The sequence below is a fragment of the Fundulus heteroclitus genome, chromosome 11 (assembly GCF_011125445.2).
Source record: "Fundulus heteroclitus isolate FHET01 chromosome 11, MU-UCD_Fhet_4.1, whole genome shotgun sequence".
Taxonomy (NCBI): domain Eukaryota; kingdom Metazoa; phylum Chordata; class Actinopteri; order Cyprinodontiformes; family Fundulidae; genus Fundulus; species Fundulus heteroclitus.
Window position 1 is genome coordinate 31142626 of NC_046371.1, and position 23601 is coordinate 31166226.

The 23601-nt window shown below is 40.4% G+C and overlaps 1 protein-coding gene across 2 annotated transcripts; it reads right to left on the reverse strand.

Moving 5' to 3' along the window:
* zfpl1 (zinc finger protein-like 1) lies at positions 1–6813 on the reverse strand. Of its 2 annotated transcripts, none has more exons than XM_036143384.1 (8): positions 6729–6813; positions 3163–3275; positions 2947–3058; positions 2628–2821; positions 2462–2540; positions 1112–1297; positions 877–997; positions 1–787 (listed from the first exon to the last, which is right to left on the reverse strand). In XM_036143384.1, the coding sequence occupies exons 2-8, from the start codon at positions 3262–3264 to the stop codon at positions 601–603; spliced, it is 981 nt and encodes a 326-aa protein (XP_035999277.1). In that variant the 5' UTR covers positions 3265–3275; positions 6729–6813; the 3' UTR covers positions 1–600. The 2 variants fall into 2 exon arrangements, with proteins under 2 accessions (XP_035999277.1, XP_035999276.1); XM_036143383.1 differs by having other exon boundaries at positions 6605–6787.
* Positions 6814–23601: the final 16788 nt, after the last annotated feature.

Genomic DNA, 23601 nt, shown 5'->3' on the forward strand with positions numbered 1-23601 from the left:
TGAAATGTGTCATTTTGCGCGGCTCCGGTTTAATGGACACTCAAAAAACCATCAAGAAAATATACATACAGTGTGAATGGCAAAATCTAAAAGCAAAGCACTTTGTTTGCAGGGGTAATGCAGACCATCAGGGTTGTAGAAACGCAGGATGTGCTGGATCATTTTAACTCCAGGTCCCATGGCAACACAGAGCCACTTTAATTACAGGAACGGGAATCGGTTTTACTGCAGAGAGTATTTTTGTGACATTTCTCCCAGTTAATGCATCGAAAGAAAATCTAAAGAACAGAAATTAACTTACAAACATCACAGAGAAATGTTAGCTGAATAAAGTATCGCCCCTCTTCACCAAACCAACAATAACTGAATACACTGGGTGAATGCGCCGAGGATTGGGTCACCTTTAAAAGGTTCTGTGTTCCTTCATCTGGACAACAAGAACCTGCCAAATGGTTCAAGAATTGCTTCTTTACAGTCTGTAAAGGGACCCCGACCAGCTCGGATGGAAGAAGAGGAACACCCTGGGTAAAGAGCTCCCTCTGGTGGGCTGTCCGCGTATCTGTTCAACACAGATAAAAACAACAGATCCCTGCTCCAACCTCAGTTTTTCCCCACGCGGATGTTGGGGTTAAGAAGAGGATCTAGATTTGGGTCTGAGCCGGCTGAGGCACGTCCGAGTTTAGCCATGATGATTATCAACGTGAAGAATCCCAGAACTCCGACCAAAAGGAGCATGAAGACTCGCTGCTTCCAGGACAGAGCTGTCTTCTTTCCTCCGGTGCGGTTTCTGAAAAGTATTTAAGAAATGAGACAAAGCTGCGACTAGCAGAACCCTTATTTATGGCTTTGTCTCAAACCCAGTATTCAAAGGCTTACTTTAAAATGCGTGCAAACCAACTGAGCGTCGGTCGCCGCCGGTACTTGTCGTCGTCAAAGTCAACCTGCGTGACGGAGCTGTGAGCGTCCCGCGTGTCATAGACCTTTCTGGGCGATGACGCTGGAGAAGGGGAATATGAATGAAATTCAGTTTCGTTGACGCATGCAGAGAGAACGTTCATCTAGAACCAGGGACAGAGACGCCCTGGGACCGAAAGGCTTTTATTGACTCAACCTGTGTGCATTGTGATAGTGTCGCTGGTGGCAGCAGCAGGAAAGTTGATCACGGAATGCTCCGACATATTTGGATCCCCATTTTTATGAAGACCTCCAGAACTTTCTTGTGTTGGAGGCGAGACAGCAGGTGGGCTGAGGCTAGTGTTATAGGAGTGACTGGAATATATGTTACTTTTTTCTTGTGCTGCCAGAAAAAAAAAAAGAAAGGTACAATTTGATTATATAAAGAGATAGAATCAAAACCAAAAGATTGCATCCTCATTTTGTCCCCTTAGAACCACAAACTGTAATTCATTTCTAGGGACCGTATGTGACAGACCAACACAAAGTAAGGCAGAACTGTGAAGGGGAAAGAAAATTACACGAAATGTCTGTCAAAAGTTGGGAGTGAATTGGCATTCAGCTCCCCTGGGTCAATACCTTGTCCTGTAAGCCCAACATCAAGTACTTTGGGTCAGTTAGCTTTGAACATTTAGAGACAACCTTAAGTCAGGTTGGATAGAGACCATCTGTAAACATTCACTTTCAACTCTTATCAGATTTATAATTAGCTTTAGGTCTGGACTTTGACTGGACCATCCCAAAACCTGAATATTTTTGATATAAAGCGTTCCACCGTAGTTCTGGATGTTTGCTAGAAGGTGAACCACCGGCCCACTAAACGTTTTTATGCCCCCTTTAAGAGCCTTTCTCCCTGGATCGCCCCGCCTTCTCATCCCCGTCCCTGCTGAAGAAAAGCCTAACCCCACAGCGTGATGCTGCCAGCACGGTTTGTCACCGCATCGTCAATGTGTTCAGAGTAATGTGGAGTTTAAGATAAATAAAGAATCTGTCCTTTCATCGAGAGCTTTTATTCTGCCACCTCAGCTGTGGATCCCTGCAGCCTTGGCTGCTTCTCTAAATCATGTTCCTTTGGTAGTTTTGCCAGACTCTTTCTCTTCGACATGGTTGACTGAGCAGAACACACTCAGATGTTCAAACCTCTGAGACGGTTTCATAACCCAACCTTGATTTAAACTCATCTGATGTGTTCCTTGGTCTTACTGCTGTTGTTTGTTCACTAATGTTTTCCAACAAACTTCTGAGGCTTTCACAGAACAGCTGCATTTACACTAAGGCAGACCATGTTATGAATAGGTAGGTGATCTTTGAATGCAAGTAGTTGAACTTTTGGGCTAATAGAGTAAAATCGACTGCTTACAAATGTGCACTGCCAAGGAGCGGTTTCCTTTCACTTAACAATTATGGACTACTTTGATTTGGTCTATCACATAAAATTGAAGTTTGTGGTTGTAATGTGACGAAGTTCAAGGGGTATGAACGTTTTTTTAAAGCACAGCTGACTCACCATCAAAGGTTGACCAGTCTCTGTAGTCAGAAACATCGTTAACTGATGTCTCTTCAGGAACGCCAGCAGGCTCTTCAATCTGCCAAAGGACACGTTTTCAATGTTAATCAACCTTAACGCATAGTTTTGGCTTTTGAACCCAAGTGCATCACGAGCAGGTCATTACCAAAGGCAACCCTAAACCAGCTCGAGCCCAGTTGACGGATGAAAGCTGCTCTCTCAGCACATCAGCCACGGGGCTGGCCAGATTGGAGGGTGGGAACACCGGACCCTGACAGGCGGGGCACTGGTACCCGGCAGGGGCCGTATGGAGCGGCAGCCGACATGCCAGGTTATTGAGACACGCCCAGTGGAAAACATCTAGGGAATGACAAAAAAAGAGACGTTGATGCCAAGCTTGACCGTTTCTGTCGTTTGGGGTTTATAAAGAACCGGCTGAGGATTCTTTTCACAAGGCCTGTCGGCACCAAAAGACTGAATCTCACCATAGCAGATCAGCCTGACTGTGTCTTGTGCCGTCAGGGGATTATTGCACAGAGCACAGTTTGGGTTGTAATCGCTGTCCTGGAGCCACTGGAGATAAGACTGCACAATGCACTGTGGTGTGGAAACAGAGAATGTTAATGTAAACCTACAAGAGTTAAACAAACATCACAAGACAGAGCCTGTCCGGACCCCCCCCCCCCCCCCCCTATATTTACCTTGTTGTGGTTTGAAACAAGGCAATGTTCACACACGTTCACGCGATGCTCGAAGCAGAACAAATTGGTCACCTTCCTCTTCGGACACTTGCAGAGACCCATGGCCACATGTGCTGAGTTGGAGGAAAGATAAGCAATGCGGAGCTGTTATTGGCTTATTCTGGCAGTATTTAATATGCAATGGCAGCTGTCAATATGCATTTAAAGAGGAAAAGTTCTTCCTGTGAAGAGGGTTTGATGTATCGTTATCAAATGGGTCTTAACTAGAGATGCACTGATCCAGTTTTTTTCTGATCCAATCCAATAACGGGCTAAGTGTATCAGTTGATTCCCGATACTACTGCTGAATGAATAAACCGTGTACCTTGTCACGTGAGTGAAGTTATCAGGCTTGAAATTAAGACTGTTAAAAAGAAGTTCTGCATGTTCTTTAGCATGGTGCTTATTTAAGTTTGTGGTTTTGAGTTTACCAAGCTTCTCAGCCCCCCTCGCAGCTTATGCATTGCAGATGCTGCATGTTGCAGTCGGACTTGTTGGCGTATCAAGTTTGAAATGTTTCCAAACAGCAGACTCTGTCCGGCACCTGATCCATGTTGCTCTGTGTTTGCTCACCGCTAGCTGCTGTGTGTGCGCTCTGTGTAACCGCCATTACAAACATAGGATGGAAGTGACTAGATCGCCGTAGCTGTATTGCTGTGTATGATATTAATAAAAAACAGAAATGACTGGATCGGCATCAATCATCCGATATATGATCCAGCTTATTAGTCAATATCGGGGCCAATATCGAATCTGGGTATCGGCTTGGTGCATCTCTAGTCTTAACAACAACAACAACAACAACAATAATAATAATAAATATATGGTTCATCCTGCAATTGGCGGGTTGCTGGTGCATGACCAAAACAAAAGGATTCCTGCCATGGTAGAAGTTGTACTGATAATCTATTTCTATCCCACACCATTCAGATTATGTAGGAATGCCAAACAATAAAACGATTCCAATAATTGATAGAGAAGTGAGACAGGTTCAAGGACGGCTGTTTTTAGCTTCTTGCCAAACCTGCGATCGATATCTGACAGTCTCAGATATTTAGAAAGAATATCTCAGTGTGACTGACAGCTGCTACAACCTGCTTAAGAGTAATAGTATATACATTACTTTACACATCTTAAACCCTACATAAAATGTATATATTTTTACTACTCTTTCAGATCAAAGCCATTATGATATGAGAGGCTCCACAGGTTCTGAACGATGCTGCCCTGCAAACAAAAAAAAAAAAAAAGGAAGACATTTTGGATTTCTGAATCCATTCCTGTCAGGGATGACCTGTCCCGTTTACTCCGACCAGAGCAAACACACCGCCACAGGGAGCATCAACCAACGCTGTGAGCAGGTGTATCCAAGTGAATCTAAATAAATAATAATAATATTTACTTAGATACTTATTAGTCATTGCAACACATTCCAATTCCAATGAAACTTCATTTTTCATGTCCACTGCATTTAACCCACCCTCAGGGAGCTCTGGACTGCCACTAAGCGGAAAGTATTCTGAGGCTAAGGGTTTTGCTCAGGGACCCAGAGTGGCAGTTTGCGGGAGTCAAACTCACAACCTCCAGGATGCGAGCGCAATGCGTTCACCACTAGACCAGCATTTCATCCATCAACTATCACAGATACAAGAGCTTCATTGACCTCTGTTGATCTGACATCAATTCTTTTAAAATCCCTACTATATAAACACCTTTGGCTTCACTGTTACTGGTATGAAACTTATTTGAAATAAACAAACCTTAGCCTGACATTTATGAGCTAGAAAGACAATTCTTGACCCTGCTCTGACCTAAAAAGGCATCTGTTTGTTTTTTGAAGTGAAGATCTTAGATTAGCATCTGTAGATAGGTCTAGATTTAATGGTCATGACCCATTAACAAAAACCCCATTGGTGAATGTGAACTATCCCTTTGGAGCAATGCAGCTATGAAAACCTGACTAACAAGTGCTTCTAGCTTATGAGTGGAAATGTAACTTTTTGTCTCACCTTCCCAGAGTGAAAGGTGTAATCTTTTAACATTAAACCGCATTTTCATTCTCTTGTCAAGAAAATCATATATTTTTTTTATTTCTTAAACCAATTTATAGTAAGATAAAGGTTTTGATGCAAACCTTGACTAGTGATTTATGGCAGATATTTCTACAGTGATGAGGCTTTCAGGACAGAATCTGCTAAAACCAAAAAGGGGGATGATGGATAGATATACCATTTAGACAATGGGATCAGGAATACAGTCCAGATCTAAATATATTTGTTTTAATACTCTTACATTCATTTTTCCCTACCTATCCATAACTGTATATTTAACACTTTTCCAGATATTTTAGACTGTAGCATCCCTCCAAAAAGGAGTAACTCAATTCCACATTAAACTAAATTAAAAAACAAAAACAAAAGTTACATCTGATCAATAGTGAGTTCAGATCACATTTTGATGGATTTAATGTCATGAGAACAGTTTATATGCTCCAAGGCATATTGTAAGGTTGGTAAAATGTCTGTAAATTACAACAATTTGGCATGAAAAAAAAAAAAAAAAAAAAAAAAACACCAATGCAATATAATGATTGAAACGTTTCTAAAGAAAGGGAAACCTACAATCTGGTCTAACGTTTTGCATGGTACTATTTAATCTAAAACTTGGGTAAACATAATATGTTTAAAAAAAATGTATTGGGTAAAAATATTTCCTTTCAGAAGCTTCTGGACGTGAGGTTTTCCAACACACTAATGCCATCTTACAGGAAATGACTTACTGTGGCAGAGGATTGTGGCTACATTGTCCATATTGATGTTAAGTATCTTCAAGAATAACTTAGGTTTATTATTATTGTTGTTATTGTTGTTCCAGTATTCAACGAAAATAATGGCAGTTACTCAATTACCCAATCATAAAACTTAAACAGATCCTACTGGAAAACAATGATCCAATTAGCTTTATTCAATTTAACAAACTACGACTCAGTGTTTTGAAACCTGATTGTAGTCCCTAATGTGTTTATTTATGTCTTAATGAAACAAGCGTCAGTCAGGTGTACATTGCTGTGACCAGCTAATGTTGGACGTACCAGCCTGATATTAAGAACCAGAAACACGTCTTACTTCCAGCCCATGTCACCAACAGGACTAACATCACGCAGCTTTAAATGCTACATACAATTCGTCCAAAGTTCATCCTCCTCATCCGGAATAATAAACCCGAAGACTTTTTAAGAAAACAGTTGATACAAATGGGATATTTTGATGATCTTTTCAGCTAAGACAATCTTCTGACAGCTTCCCTTTTAACATTTCTGGATTCTCACGTTGGTTAGCTGCTAGCTCAGCGAGCTAACCAAGCTAGCTGCAGGGCTAAGGAAGTAACGAAAGCAAATACTCACCTAGTTAGCTGTCACACTGACTTACAAAAGACTGGTTCCTTTTAAGTAGTGTCGCAGTGCTGTCATTTAAGCTATCTCCCAAAAACTCCCACTGAAAGCTGCTACAGAGGATGTCATCACAAACCTGAGCTGTCTGCTTCCTCTGAGTGTTTATGTGCCACGTCTCTTCCGGACTTCTACTTCCTCCTGGTGGCTTTTCATTGGTGGCCCCACAAATGCATGCTGCCCTCTACCGAGCCGGAGGTCAAAGTCATTTAACGTTTATTTGAAAATATATATAAACAACTTACGTTTCTGCCGATATTTTAAAGTGATTGAATAAAAGCAAAATTATTTTTGTCCTTTTCCATTTATTGTAATTATTTCATGTTTCCTGGCATGAAATATCAACGTCATCAATAGACGTTATATCTGATTGGCTGACCTGCACAGCAAATCTGCCACGACTTTGACAAGTGAGGCTGACAGGTAAACTTGGATAGAAAATGGACATGGCTAATAAACCCCCGGTCTACTTATACTGACCACCCAAATCTATTTCAGATGGGGAACATTCTCCCACTTGTACTGACACAATCATACACCACAGGAAGCATGAGGTTTAAAGGAGCGTAGCACAAGCTCCAGGGTTTTTCAGAAGTTTGCTCCCTTTGGCAAAAACTTTAAATGACACCAATGTGGTGCACGCGCATGGGAGAAGATTGAGGAAAAGCATCTGCCGCTGCGACTGCACAGGTCTTTTGTTTTTGAATGTCTTCTGAGGTAAGAAGGGGGTGGGGTTATAAATACTCAAGTCAGCCTGTAGGCCGGTGATCAAGAGTGCACACCCAGAGAATATGACCCGAATCACTGGCAGTATCTGAAAACGCCTTTTGGGTAAGAACTCCTCAGCCAAAGCGAAAGTGTGTCAACGGTCTCCATGATAAGTGCTGTCCGAATAGTGCAGTAAGCAGAGAAGGAGGTTGAAAAAGGAGCCTGTATGCTTTTGCTTATAGAGGTACCTCCTGTAAACGGGGGAAACCCATTTTACATGTAGGGCAATTCTAAGGGCTTGTATGGGAAAAATTATTAACTTTCAACTTGTGCAACATTTCTTTAAGATGGAATCGAACCCATACTTTTCCATATGCAAAACAACAGCCCTTTATGCTGAGCAACATCAGTACTTACAGATGTGTTTAAAATAAAAAAGGATACAAATTAAATTAATATTGGTTCATTGATTAAATTGATTATCTAATAACATTTTGTCAAGTAAATGTAAATTTTTGTTCTGTACATCTGGTTTCTGTTCTATATATTTCCTGCTATTTCTCTATTTTCTCTGGCTGTCTGTATTCCATATATATAGTCCACATAAGTTGCTGTCATTTAAGGGAAATATTTACTCCAAGACCTTTATTTCCAAGTAAATCAGATCAAAGATATCCTACAATGGTTTGGTTTTTATCTTACTGCACATCTAATAAATTAAATGGCCTTGAGTCTTTTTTCAACATTTTCTGTCTTGAAAGTATATAAAAAAAACTATGTAGGGTTATAACAATGGCATGTCAGCTGTTACACTGGAGATAAAGATGTTAACCTTTCATCTCTAAGCCACCCACAATGTTGTCTTATTGATATTTTAAAAAGATAATCAATGATGCGCTGTTATGAGTCTGTGAACGCAACATTGCACATTCCTGCAGTGTGTCATCACAAATGGAGATCCTTTTAAATTCAAAAATTCTAAACGAAAAATGTCTTATTTTACTTTCCTTGCATTGATTGCAGAAATAAATTGGTAGCAGCCAGTTTTGTTCCAATATTTTATCTGATCAAGCCTTTAGCAACATTTTAGGTTAGAAACAAAAGCCATATTTCAGGAATGTGAGTTGGAAAAATTACAATTATCCCACAATAGATTGATTAAAGCAGTGCACAGAACACAGAACTATGAAATAACTCTCAATAAATAAACCAATAGAAATAAAGAGAGTATATTTGATTAATAAAATTAAACAAAATACAACAAAATAAATAAATTCAAAATTCAATTCAATTCAATTTTTAATTCAATTCAATTTTTATTTATATAGCGCCAAATCATGAAACATGTCATCTCAAGGCACTTTACAAAGTCAAGTTCAATCATATTATACAGATTGGGTCAGATTATACAGATTGGTCAAAAATGTCCTATATAAGGAAACCAGTTGATTGCATCAAAGTTCCGACAAGCAGCATTCACTCCTGGGGAACCGTAGAGCCACAGGAAGAGTCATCTGCATTGTACATGGCTTTGCTGCAATCCCTCATACTGAGCAAGCATGAAGCGACAGTGGGAAGAAAAACCACCCATTAACGGGAAGGAAAAACCTCCGGCAGAACCGGGCTCAGTATGAACGGTCATCTGCCTCGACCGACTGGGGTTACAGAAGACAGAACAGAGACACAACAAGAGAAACAAAAAAGCACAGAAGCACACATTGATCTAGTAATCTGTTCTACATTAGATGGTAGTAGCGGGTGAGCCGTCTTCTCTGGATGATGTCACAGTTAACAGAACGCCAGACCAGGTGTACCTACTATGAAGAGAAAAGAGAGAGAACAGAAAGTTAAAGCAGAAATGACAACACATAATGCATAATTGAAGAACAGTAGAACTCAATATAGTGAGAAAATTAGATCCTGATATACTCCAGTAACCTAAGCCTATAGCAGTAAAACTATAAAGGTAGCTCAGAGTAACATGAGCCACTAGTTATAATTTTTGTCAAAAAGAAAAGTTTTAAGCCTAGTCTTAAAAGTAGACAGGGTGTCTGCCTCACGGACCAAAACTGGGAGTTGGTTCCACAGGAGAGGAGCCTGATAGCTAAAGGATCTGCCTCCCATTCTACTTTTAGAGACTCTAGGAACCACCAGCAGACCTGCAGTCTGAGAGTGAAGTGCTCTGTTAGGAACATACGGGGTAATCAGAGCTCTGATATATGATGGAGTTTGATTATTAAGGGCTTTATACGTTAGAAGAAGAATTTTAAATTCTATTCTTGATTTAACAGGAAGCCAATGAAGGGAAGCTAAAATTGGAGAAATATGATCCCTCTTGTTGACTTTCATCAGAACTCTTGCTGCAGCATTTTGGATCAGCTGAAGGCTTTGAACTGCATTTTGTGGACTTCCTGATAGTAAAGAATTACAATAGTCCAGCCTTGAAGTAACAAATGCATGGACCAGTTTTTCAGCATCGCTCCTGGACAGAATGTTTCTAATTTTGGCGATATTCCGGAGGTGAAAAAAGGAAACTCTGGAAACCTGTTTAATATGGGATTTAAATGACATGTCTTGGTCAAAAATAACACCAAGATTTTTTACTTTATTACCAGAGGCCAGGTTAATGCCACCCAGATTAAGTGATTGGTTAAGAAGTTTATTTTTTGAGGACTCTGGCCCAAAGATTAAAACTTCGGTCTTGTCAGAATTTAGATGCAGGAAATTTAAAGTCATCCAGCTTTTGATGTCATCAAGACATGACTGCAGTCGAAGTAACTGATTGGATTCATCAGGATTTATGGATAAATATAGCTGAGTATCATCAGCATAACAGTGGAAATTAATCCCATGCTGTCTGATAATTTTGCCGATCGGAAGCATATATATAGTAAATAGAATTGGTCCAAGGACTGAACCCTGTGGTACTCCACAGGTGACCCTAGAGTTTGAGGAAGATTTATTATTAACATGAACAAATTGGAATCTGTCTGACAGATAAGATTTAAACCAGCCTAATGCTTTCCCCTTAATCCCTACAGTATGTTCAAGTCTTTGTAGGAGAATATTGTGATCAACTGTATCAAACGCAGCACTGAGATCTAACAGGACAAGTATAGACACAAGTCCATTATCTGAGGCCATGAGAATATCATTAGTGACCTTCACCAGAGCTGTTTCAGTGCTATGATGAGCTCTGAAGCCTGACTGAAACTCCTCAAGTAGGTCATTACTTTGTAAATGTTCACAAAGTTGATTAGCAACTACTTTCTCAAGAATTTTAGATAAGAAAAGAAGATTAGATATAGGTCTGTAATTTACTAACTCATCTTGATCAAGAGAAGGTTTCTTAAGTAAAGGTTTAATAACAGCTACTTTCAAAACCCGTGGTACATATCCATTTACTATGGATAGATTAATCATGTCTAAAATAGTGCCACTGATCAAAGGGAATATGTCCTTAAACAACTTGGTTGGGATTGGGTCTAACATACAGGTAGAAGGTTTAGATGAAGCTAAAATTTTAGATAGCTCAGAAAGCTCTACTGCTTCTAAACAGTTCAAACACTGCGCAGATTCTAAAGATTCGTCCAATGCTGCCTCACTTACTGAGGACGAGGTAATCATGTTTGGGAGGATGCCAATTATTTTATTTTTAATGGCATCAATTTTATTTATGAAGAATCCCATAAAATCGTTACTACTAAGAGCTAAGGGAATGGATGGATCAACAGAGCTGTGGCTCTGGGTAAGTTTGGCAACTGTACTAAAGAGAAATCTAGGATTATTTTTATTCTCTTCAATTAATGATGAAAAATATGCTGCTCTCACTCTGCGAAGGGTCTTGTTATACAACAATAGACTGTTCTTCCAGATTAAGTAGGATTCCTCTTGGTGTGTAGAGCGCCATTTTCTCTCCAATTTCCTAACATTGTGCTTCAAGGAACGCAGCTCTGAATTAAACCAAGGAGCCAGCTTCCTGTGAATAATCACCTTCTTTTTCAAGGGAGCTACATTGTCTAATGCAGAACGCAATGAGGAAGTCACATTGTTAGCAAAGGTATCGATTTGTGAATGGGAAGAAACAGCAATGCTGCCATCTACAGGGCATTTCTGCAATACTGAGGATATTAAAAAGGGGACAGACTCTTTAAGTTTTGATACAGCATTATCTGATAAAAATCTACTATAATGGAACCCTCTTTTGGGGGTGGAGAATTCAGTTAGATTAAACTCAAATGTTATTAAAAAATGATCAGACAGGACAGGGTTGTGAGAGAATACTGTTAATTCTTCACAATCAATGCCATATGTCAGAACAAGGTCTAAAGTATGGAGCCGAGAGTGCGTCGGTTCATGCACATTTTGAGCAAAACCAATTGAATCTAGGATAGTTTTAAAGGCTACACTAAGGTTATCACATTCAGTGTCAACATGGATGTTAAAATCACCCACTATAATAACCTTATCAGTATTTAACACCAAATCAGATAAGAAATCTGACAACTCATCCAAAAACTGAGTGTAAGGGCCTGGTGGACGATACAAAACAACAAACAGAAGAGGTTTTATTGCTTTGCAGTTTGGATGAGGGAAACTGAGGGTTAAATGTTCAAAAGAACTGTAATTATTAGTTGGCCTGGGACTAATTAATAAATCAGACTGATAGATGGTTGCCACTCCTCCTCCTCTTCCCACAGATCTGGGAATGTGGAAATTTGAATAACTGGAGGGGGTTGACTCATTTATACCAACGTAGTCCTCTTGTAGCCAGGTTTCTGAGAGACAAAACAAATCAATCTGATTATCAGAAATCAATTCATTAACTAACAAAGTCTTTGGAGGGAGAGACCTTATATTTAATAGACCACATTTTATTATTTTATTTTTAGGTTCAAGGTGAACCATATTGATTTTTATTAGGTTTTTATGATTTGTTCCTTTTAGATCAGTTTTTGATCTGTTAAGTTTTGGCCGTGGGAAAGACACCGTCTCAATAGGATAATGGGTGGGTAACAGTACAGAAGCTGCAGAGAGGTGTGTTAAACTAAATTGCACATTGAGATGTCCAGCATCACCTGAATCATAAGCCAACGAGTCAAGATAAAAAGGTGATGCTTTTTTATCACACATTAAAGGTGTGTTAATGGTTGCTGAGTTGTTGTATGGTGAAGATAAGGCTGCAGCAACTAAAACAACTGCAAAGACATAATCACCTGTTTGACCTCAGTCCACCCAATGAAACTCAACGTATCCTGTGGATAAGTCAGTCCAGTAACATTAGAATCAATCGTGTAGCAAACAGGAAATCAGTTAAGTCAGGCCTACAGTGGAGTTGCATGTTTGTTTGTTTGACAAGTGTGACATGTATTTGAATTCAGTCCCTTTCAATCTGATACTTCTACATTAAATCCTGTAAGATACGTTGCATTTAGTATCCTAATTAGCAAACATACCACTTGTTGTTGATTTGATCTCAGAATAAAATCAGCTGTTCCATGAAGGCCTCAGAGGTGTTGTTGGAGAACATTAGTGAACCCAAAGAATCATGAGCACCAAGGAACACAGCTGGCATGTCAGGGAGAACGTTGTGGAGAAGCTTTAAATGTGGCTATGTTAAAAAAAAAACACATCCAAACTTTTGGACACTTCATTGAGTGCCGTTCAGTTCTAAAAATGGGAGGAGGGTCGCAAGCCAACAAACTTCCTAAGCTGGGTCTTCCACCTGAACTGACAGGCTTGGCAAATAGAAAGTGAATCAGAGAAACTGCCAGGAGGTCCTCTGAGGTAGCTCAAGAGGAGCTGCCGAGATCCACAGCTCAGGTGGACACGACCGTCATGACTTCCACAAATCTAGCCTTTATGAAAGAGTGGCAACAGGAATGTCGTTGATCAAATATCAACAAAAGTCTTGTTTGCAGTTTTCTACAAGTCATGTTGGAGACACAGCAGACACGTAGAAGAAATACACCGATCAGCCAAACCATGTCTGCACCATTACATGAAAACACCACCCCCACAGTAAAACACAGGAATAGCCGCATCGTGCTGTGGGGATGCACTTTTTTTGACAGGGGTTGAAGACGGGTGAAGATAGGTACAGGGCACTCCTGAAAGAGGCTGTGAAAGAGCGTAAATTACTTTGGTTCACCTTACAGCTGGATAGAAAAGCTAAACCTGGAGTCAGGACCACAATGGGAAGGTTTAGATCAAAACATATTGATGTAATAAAATGCCCCATGGGGGATGAATACAAATTTCTAGCATGGTTTTCAGTTTTGTAGTTGTAAGAAATTTGGAAATGGAAGCATCATTTTCTTTCCCTTTACTTCAGTGGTTCCAACCCTGGTTACCTGATTCAATTTATGACGGCATGGCCTCCACTGTATGCCGTCAGGTGCTGCAGAAGCTTCTCCAATGATCCACTCCTTTAAGTCAGGTGTGGGCCACTTGACCAGGGCTGGGAACCACTGCTGTACAACTAAAAAGTACAGTTCTTGTCTGTCACAGCACAGAAAATAGGTTTGTTGCTGTTATGTGACATAACAAGGTGTTAAGGTGTAGCATTGCATACTTCACACAATCATACATATGGCATATTTTCTCACATTGTTGCATAATTCGGCTGCTGTATTTCCTCTGTTTAACTAGAATATTTATTTTTTACCTGAATAGTCAATTTTATTAAAAACTGTGCAATACTAATTTCTCTGCCTTTCTGATAAGTTTCCTACTTAGCGCTATCTTTAGATTTCTTTCTATTACTGATTTAGTGTTTAAATCTGTCTATGTGTGTGTGTTTTTTTTTTGTTTGTTTTTTTTTGCCACTTACGCTGAAACTTCCCCGTTGTGGGAGAACAAAGCTAATACTTGTCCTTAAACTAAGCTCTGTACAATAGATAACAGTGGTTTTAACCTGTTGTGATGAAAGCATCGATAAGTGTCCCAGAATCTTTTAGAAGGAAATGGGGTTTCATCCAGACTGGAATGCGTAAATGAGAAAAGCTGTTTTGTCTGTAATTGCACCAAGGACCTTTGCAGGGGATCCATCACTTAAGGCCTCTTCTGTTATCGGTCCCTCATCACCTCTGCAGGCGTCCGGCTTTCAGTCGGTGCTTTAAAGACCTGCGATTTCTAACAGTCTGCATGTAAGCGTGCGCGTGTCAATGACCAGAGCTGCGTATATGAGAACAAATTGTTTCCTTCACACTTCACTGCCCCCGTGAATTGCCTGCAGAGGGAGACATTGAGGGCAAAATGAGAAAATAAAAAATGGAAGGAACAAACCAAGAGCAAAGCGGGGAGACAGAGCAGTGCTGCACATTTATTATTCAACGTGAAATTTGGTTGAAATCATGACACAGCAAAAAGTCAAACAAAGCAACCTAACTGTTTGAAAAAAAAAAAAAAAGAAATACAGATGCCAGAAAAAGGGGGAGTCATTTGTTCTCCCACAACCCCCAACAAGTCACCTGCTCATCAGGTGAAACATGCTTCAGCAACATGGACACATGTGTCACCCTCTAACCCTCTGTGAGAAAAAAAAAAAAGGAGAACGAGACTAAATGAGTTTGAGCCAGGGAGCATGGACCCGAAGTGTCCTGCAGTGACAGCCGGGGACAAGCATAAATCACCGGCGGGGAGGGATGAGGCTGGAGCTTTCAGATGAAGACAAATCTAAAGACAAATGACAGAGACGCTGGAGGACGTATCAGCCCCCGAGGCGCGGCGGCGTGGTCTGAAGCGGTGACGGAGAGCCGAGCCGGGTTAGGCTGCAGGACGTTATTGACTGATAGAGTCTGGCAGGTATTGATCAGCTATCAGCTCTATCTGCGAGGGAGAGCGTTAAGATTCAGGCATGGCTCGTTTAATTATTCTCCTCCCTGATGCTGCAGTCAGAACGCAGCCTCTGGGTGTTCACATGTGTTACTTTGACATGTTGCATTTAGATTACTGTACAGAGAGGGGGAAAAATGGGTTTCTGGTAAAAGGATCCTTGCAGGTTCTTAATTCAGATATGAGGTTTAACCCCAAATCCACCTCCTGCGGGGCCACGGCGGCTAATTTTAATCCTAAAAAACATAATCAATGGTGCTTTTAATAATTCAGTTTAAATAAACAGATAAAAGGATGTTATCGTTAAAGCGAACACAATAGAACAAATTGTCTTTAGAAAAAAAAAAAAGCATTTTCATCTTGAGTAATGAAAGCACGTGTCTTATATTAGAGTTTGTTATATGAGACATACGGTACGAACCAGCACAGAACAAATCCTTTCAGCAATCCGCTTTCTTTTGTTACGTGGCCTTTTAACAAAGATTGGATATAGCTCTTGTTCTCGTCAGAAAAGCCTCCAAGCACTCTTGTATTTAGGCTGAAATAATTAGCTGCCATTCAACAGGGAAAAAAATCTACAAACAACAAAAGATGCAAAATGTTTTTATATTAGTCAATCACTCCCATGGCCACAGGTGTATAAAATCCAACTCCAACGCATGCAGACGGCTTCTAGAAAGGTGCGTAAGAATTCTCAGGAGCTCAATGAATTTCAGAAAGTTGCCCTACAATTCCATCTGTGCAAACACCCGAGTTATGAAATCTCATAATTTCTAAAATGTCAAACGTTAGTCGGTGTCTAACAAAATTGGAGCAATTGGAAAACAACAGCAACTCAACCATGAAGTAGCAGTCCATGTAAAATCCCAGCGTGAGGTCAGCGGATCCTGAGCGACAGAGCCCACAGAGGTCCGCTTCCCGGACATTTAACAGCTACACACCCACAAACTTCATGCGGCCTTCAGACTTGCTCAAAAACGTTGCTTTGAGAGCTTCATGGAAAGGAGTTCCATGGCTAAGTATCTGCATCCAAACCTTACATCACTGATGCACTGCAAGGCGTCTGATGTAGAGTGCAAAGCACACCGCCGCTGGCTTCCAGAGCAGCGGAGATGTTTTCTGGCGAGGTCAGTCCTACCTCTCTGAGTGTTGAATGGATGAGTCTGGGTTTGACAATTGCAAGTAGAGCAGTACTTGCCTGACTGCATTGTTTCAAGTATAGCGTCTGATGCAGCGGGTCTGTTTTTCAGGAGCTGGGCTTAGCCACAAATCTAAATTATGTCTTGCAAAAATTGTTAAAAACGTCAGATTCTACAGCCTGTAGCACATGTTTGTAATACTCGATAAAATTGTCTCAGTTTTCAAATAATTAAGTTCGCCGGTTCAAACCTTGACTGGGCTCTTTGCGTTGAAATGTGCATGTCAGTGTCTTGTAAAAACGTTCATGCCCCGTCAACGTTTTAACATTTTGTCCAAATTGTGCATAACTGGGAAGTGGAAGACCAGTAAAGTCTGGCATAAATTTGTATTCAGCCCACTCAAAGTCAATACTCTGTGAAACCAATATTTGCTGCTTGCATAATCTGCAATTATTTGGGGATACGTCTCTACTAGGTTTGCTCATCTAGAAACTGAAAGTTTCTCCCAAAATATCTCAAGCTCAGCCCAAACATTCTCAATCCGACTTAGATTTGAGATTTTGACTGGGCCATTCCAGCACATTTGTATGCTTTCATATAATTCTATTGCAGCTCTGGCTGTATCTTTCGGCTCTACGCATGTCCAGCTGGAACATGAACCCTAGTCCTTGTCTCAAGTGTTTTGTAGCCCCAGGGTTTCTTCTAATATCCTGTATTTAGTGGCATCAATCGTCTTAATAATAATAATAATTCTCAGCAGCCTCACTGTCCCCGATGAAGAAAAGCATCACCATAGCATGCTGCTGCCACCACTGTGTTTCACCATGGAGATCCTGTTTTTTAGTATTTAAGTTTTTTTGACCAACAAACCGTTTACAGTGCGGTCCAAATAGTCTTGTGTTGGTCTCCTCTTACGAGAGCACCTTCTATCTACCAGATATTTGCTGGGTCTCCTTCATGGCTTTTCCAAAGTATAAATAGATTTCATTTTATCGTTATTTGAGGAATGGCTCCCCACACACACACACACACACACACCTTTCTACTCTTCTATGTAAATCATGCTTTTGAAGTTCAAGGCAAGCTGTCCTGTTAACAGATACGTCCACCAGATCTGTGGGCTTCATGGCTGCTTTTCCGTTTAATGTTCTATCAGAAAAAAGGGAACTGGAACCTTATTTTTAACCTGAAAATCAGGTATGAATTTTCTTTTACTTAAGATGCATCTGACTTTGTGCTGATCTGTAACAATCTAATTAAAATACATTGGAGAGAAAATTTTCATAGACAATGAACCCCTTTATGATGAACTGCATGTTTAATCATGACCACCCTAAGCTTAAAGGAACATTTCAACAGTGTCGCTGGTTTCCTTCTGCAGTCCAAGATATGCATGGTAATTTAAACGTGACTCGGCGTGTGTGTTTGTGTGTGTGTGCATGTGTGTGGATGCTTTTGTGCTTCCATATTGTCCCGACTGGTGGAAGGGTTCCAACTCCTCAACATCTGAGCATTAAATCAGTAGGAAGTCTTTTGGTTCTTGTTTGATTCTTGTCTCAGATACAAACTGGTAAGTACTGAACTCCATCCTCAGAGCAGCTTTATCCTCAAAGCACGGGTGGCATGACAACGGGTATTGTAATCTTCAGGTCAACAGATGAACAATAACCAAGTTTAACCAGTGTTAAAAAAACAACTGCATCTATCAAAAGTCTCAGGATTTTGAACATCTTAAAACAGGAATCTATTTTGTGTGTGTGAGTGTGTTGTGTGAAGCTGTGTGTATGCATGTGTGTAGTTGTGTGTATGAGGGAGATAGCTGAAAATGAAACTAAATCAAATCTATGGTCACATAGCCACATCATCTAATTCAAAGGGTAATTACACTCTGGATGCCGTTACTTTATCAGGACGGTGGCTCTGAAGCAAATCCATCAGGCTTTGTTCTGGATGAAATTGGACTGATTGATTTATGGATGTCAAGTGAAGGGCAAAGAGACGGAGACAAAGAAACTCCGGCGTGTGAGAGCGGGTTAGGAAAGGGGAGTCGCAGCTGTACGGATGAGGCACGGCCCCCCTAATGGGGGGGAAGGAGAGTATTGAATCAGACGGAGACAAATGGAGTGTGAGCGACAGAGAGAAAGAAATTTAGACATATGCCTGCTGACCTCAACTCTTTTTCTGGACTGATCAATACAGGAAAATGCATGTGTGTGTGGTGTTTGAAGGGGATCTGTGTGTGCTGCTCCCTATAGAGACTGCAACAGCAGTGGCATTACCTCAGTTCTGGCTGGCTCCTCCATGGCCCTCAAACCTTTGCTCATTTCTCCATTTAATTTGGGACCTTGTAATCTTATCAACGACTGAGAGGTCTGGAGATCCTGGATTATCGTTGCCACTGTGTTTGCTGAGGAAAATCACAATTTCACTGCAGCTTTGCCAGCCAAGTAAATAGTAAATGTTGTTGCCCAAATATATTCCTCATGTGTGTAACTGTAACGATGATATAAAGCAGATTTGCCACGCAAAAAAGACAAAGAAGGTTAGATTTTTTTTAATTTTTAATTTTTTGGTTTTTATTCACACCCCACTTTCAAAAAGAAACCAGCCAGCCTGGAAGATAGTTGTTTTTTTCTGGGAGCTATTACAAAAAGCTACTTAGTGATAGCAAAATACAGAAAGCCAATTTGATGTAAAAAACAAACCTGTCTCCACATCCTGTTTGGATTATAAACCAAAAACAAATGTGGTGAAATTTTGCCTTTTTTTTTTTTTTAAACTGTGGCCATGCTCCTTGACAATAAAGCTTACATGACTGGAAAGCCTGTTTATTCTGCTTTATAATTTATGGATTACATTTGAATATGTGAGAGTCCCCTGTGAAAAACCTGCCAAATCCTATTTTGGAGAAAGATTTTTAGCAATTTACTGGTTTATTAATCTAACAAAACAGGGTTCTTTGCAGAATGTGGAAGAACTGTACACAGCCACAAGAGCTTGGAACTGCCTCCATATTGCCATCACCAGCTTGGACACACACTGCTGTGGGATGGGTGTTGACATCTGGGGGGTTAGAGTTTGATCCCAAAGAATCAAGAATCAAGTAGCTTTATTGTCATTATGTGTTACCATAATGACATCTTGGTAAGGCAGACACTGGTTCAGAATGCACACAAATACACATAACATGCAAACACAACAAGAATTGATCTTCATGTTTTGTTTTTTGTTTTTTATAAACAAGAAGATTGCACTGGCCAGCCACATCACTCCCCGTGGGCCTTAAGTGTGCATATAATCCTTAGCAGCTAATGGATTCATTTTCAAGATAAAAAAAGAGAGAGAGCATGTGGGATTTCCACTGGATGCAGAAGCGTTACTTCCTAATAAGAGCTGAAAAACCGACTTGGACTTGAATGTCCAAGAGTTTATAAATTACCGGTTGTTATGGTAGCACTTCACGCAGCTCGTATGGGTTTTCTGTCATGTTTATTGACATTGGCTGTCAGTAAAAGGAGTAAAAAGCAGCTTTCAAGTTTTGCAGTAAGTAATCCACAAAACTTAGCTGTAATACCTATATTCTGATATCAGAGAGGTAGTATAATGCCCTCACTTATGTTTCTCAAACTCTGCTTTTAAAAAGACTTTGGCTTAATACAAAATTTAAAACTAACTTAACAAGGGTCGCTGTGGGCACATGGGTAGAGGAACGCCACCCATGTACGGAGACCACAGTCCTCGACGTGACTCGGGTTTGACTCCCAGGCCGTGGACATTTCAGTTCAATTCAATTCCATTTTTATAGCGCCAATTCACAAGACGGGTCATCAAGACACTTTACAAAGTCAAATTTAATCAAATCATACAGACAGATTGGTCAAAAGTTTCCCATCTAAGGAAACCCAGCGGGTTGAATTAAGTCTTGACAAGCAGCATTCTCTCCTCCTGAAAGAGCGTAGAGCCACAGTGGACAGTCTGCATTGTCGCTGGCTTTGCAGCAATCCCCCATACTGAGCATGCATGAAGTGACAGTGGAGAGAAAAACTCCCCTTTAACAGAGAGAAAAACCAGGCTCAATGTGAACGGCCATCTGCAGCAGGCAAAACTGAACCCTGACAATACCTAAAATGAATCTAAGACAACTAAAAAATATTGTTCTGTGCCTTTAATTTACAATAGCACCTTGTTTTGACATTGTGTTCTTTTGTTACAGAAAGCAAATAAAGACATTTGATATTTTTCAGAAATAATTGTTAATTGTATTTCTTACAATTTCATCAACAGCTGCTGTGAGGTTTAAAAAAAAAAAAACACCTTGCATTTTATCCATTTGTCCCTGAGAATTGTCCAGCTAGGCTCAGTCCCGGTCATCGTTCTCTTTTGCCTCCTCTCTATGTCCCCACACCATTCCCTAAGGCCCTCTTCTGCACTCTCATCACACTCTTCCTTTTCTTATCCAGTTCCATCATTATTATTATTTTGCTGCAAGAGAAATACATATTAAATATAGTGTAAATGTATTGCTTATGCTTACTTAAAATATGTTTAAATTGTTTACAGCTGTTAACTTACTCATAGCTTTGGTGAAGACGGAGGCTCCATCCAACTACTACTACTACTACTACTACTACTACTACTACTACTACTGAGAGGAAAGGAGCTTCAGACTGATGTGCAGAATTCAGACAGCCTTTAACTCCGACGTCATTACGTGACCAAAACGCACATGGATGATGTAAGTCAAATCAGTGCCGATAAATTGGCACTCTGTAGGGAACAGAAGGTAATTTCAGCTCTAAATTGTGGAAGGTCAAAAAGTCACTTTATCCGTCCCAGTAAAAGAAATAAGTTACATTTTTATAAGTAAAAATAGCTACCATATTTGTTTTAAGAAACCAAGAGTGTGGATCTCAGACATGATGGCGGTTGGGCGAGTCGCTACGCACTCAAACCCTCATCGGGAACGCAAAATTGAGGGACAATGGTGAAAGTGCGAGTATTGGGACCTAGCCTAAGGCCAACCGCCTTGGCTGACAGGAAGTACAGGTGTGCAGAGGGTCAAGGGACACTCTGCATCCTAGCTCTCAGCTGTTATTGGTTCTCAGGATAGAACAAGATCACCATAAAAGTCTCAAAGGGTCCTGCTGTATGGTATAATAAATTAAGTTGACATTGCACAGTGTGAGATCTGGACAAGTTTGAATTAGAGATGGACACCATTGTGATGGGCAAGGAAACGGTAGAGACCTTGAGCAGATTGTCACAGGGTGAGGTCCCACCCCGGTTGTCTGCAAATAGATAAGAGTAAATATAAGACAATAAGAAAGTACACTTTGGATGCCATGTAGTTTACTGTTGGTAAATCTCTGATTGCCTTCAAGCCGTAGAGATTATAAAATTAAACATTTCCCTGTATGCCTGCTGACAAAAAAATTATACCAATTACAGAATATGGCAAAACCTTTAGGAACAAAAAAAGTGTTTGAAATTTATTTAGCAGTTATTTTTGTCAGTTGGGTTTTGCCGTGTAGGTTAATTTCTCTGTGCTCATATGTTAGAAGTCTTTTCCATTTTTGTGCATTTCTTTGTATTAAATAACTGGCCAAGTGGGCTATTTCTAAGTTTATTCTTATGTTCTTCATAGTTTGAGTTATTTGTTAGTAATTTCCCCCAGGCTTTCTTGCACCTGTATTTCTACTCAGCCCTAGTTAATTAGTCTCTTGTCCTCTGACCGCTCCACCTCAGCAGAGCCAGTTCCCCGTTTCCTCTGATTAGCTCTTTTGGTTTGTCTGTCATTTCACACCCCCTGCCTCAATGTATTTATACTCGTGTGTTTTCTAAGTTCACCACTGGATCCTTCTGTTACGCTGCCTGTTCTCTACGCTGCTTCTGTAGCCCAGGGTAAGTCTTTGAGACTCATTAAATTATTTACTTCACTTCTGGTTTTACCTACGCTCGGGTCCTACTTGAAGCAGCACTGTGTAAGTTTTGACCCAAGTATCAGCTTAATTTGAGATACATTAAATGACATAGCATGCGTCAATGCTCAGTAAAGGCTGCCCTTCACAAAAACTCACCTATGTAACTTGAGTGGGTCGGATCCATCACTGAATGGGTCACGTGACCTGGAACGGGGCTCTAGGTCACATGACCCATTCAGTTGTAACAAAACAGATATGACACGTAAATGATTAAACATATTTTTGGTTCTCTGATGCAGGACTTAATCTAGACGGGTGAATGTCCAGAATATCTCAGGCTGCTGGTCAACTGGTCTGCTGTCAGATTCCAAAACACAGAGGGAGACTTTAATTTATGACAGTGTTTCCAGTGTCCTTCAGGGGCGCTAAACCTGAAAGTTACAGGTCTAGCGATCCTAGTGGCTAAAAGTTACACAGCACTACTTTACTCCAAACATGATGTAGATTTCACTGGGGGGCATATTTCCATACTGGTTGTAATTGAGTGTTCAGCTGTTCTACAGCTTAGTGAAGTTGAAAGAGCTAAACACCAACCTAGCATGCTAACATGCTCAACATAAACATGCCAAGACATTTCTCTACTCTTGTTTCCACAAAGACAGTCGCAGAACTAGTTTTCATTGCAAAAAACAAAAAGTTAGTCAGAGATGTCTCATGCTCTTGACCTGCTAGCAGCATCCACAAATTCCTGCTGGTTGTCTTCGACCACTGCAAGCTACTGTTTCTGTTTACAATTTCTAAACATTGTCAGCTTTCTGGAGGCAGAAAGACTGCTTACTCGCTTCAGTTCAACACAGGGTTCAGAAAGAATATACATTTTAGACCCAATCTATCACAAGGCAGATTGATGGGCACTTGTTGAGGAGGGGGGGGGGGGGGGGGGGGGGGGGACACTGAAATGTTTAATATGTTGTAGTCAGGTCTTCTCTATGTCTTGTGACAGAAAGTCAATAAGGGAAAGGCCAACTCAAAAATACATTTTTTAATCTTGCTTTATTAAAAAAAAATGAACATATCCTTTTCAGTCTGCTAAAAAAAAAAGAGCCATTAGTGATTATTATTCACCTTTAAGAAGCCACAAACATGTTGAGTGTTACACAAGTCTTAAATTATTAAGCACTTCAGTTCCTCTCTTAAGAACTGACAACACTACTCCTTGACATAACGATGAATGGTCTTTGGGAAATTGGCAGAAATGTATTACCTCATTCAAGGCCAATCTGTTTTTTAATAGATGGCCCTGTTTGCCCCACGTATCAATGCTGGGTTGTACTGGCTAAAATTCATA

What these genes read in the sequence shown, in the direction of transcription:
- zfpl1 (XM_036143384.1), bottom strand. Translation starts at nt 3,264, where the DNA reads ATGGGTCTCTGCAAGTGTCCGAAGAGGAAGGTGACCAATTTGTTCTGC. An exon ending in AGTCAGGCTGATCTGCTATG is followed by an intron (nt 2,822 to 2,946) that starts GTGAGATTCAGT and finishes GTCATTCCCTAG; the next exon opens with ATGTTTTCCACTGGGCGTGT. An exon ending in TGGTTTGCACGCATTTTAAA is followed by an intron (nt 788 to 876) that starts GTAAGCCTTTGA and finishes AATACTTTTCAG; the next exon opens with AAACCGCACCGGAGGAAAGA.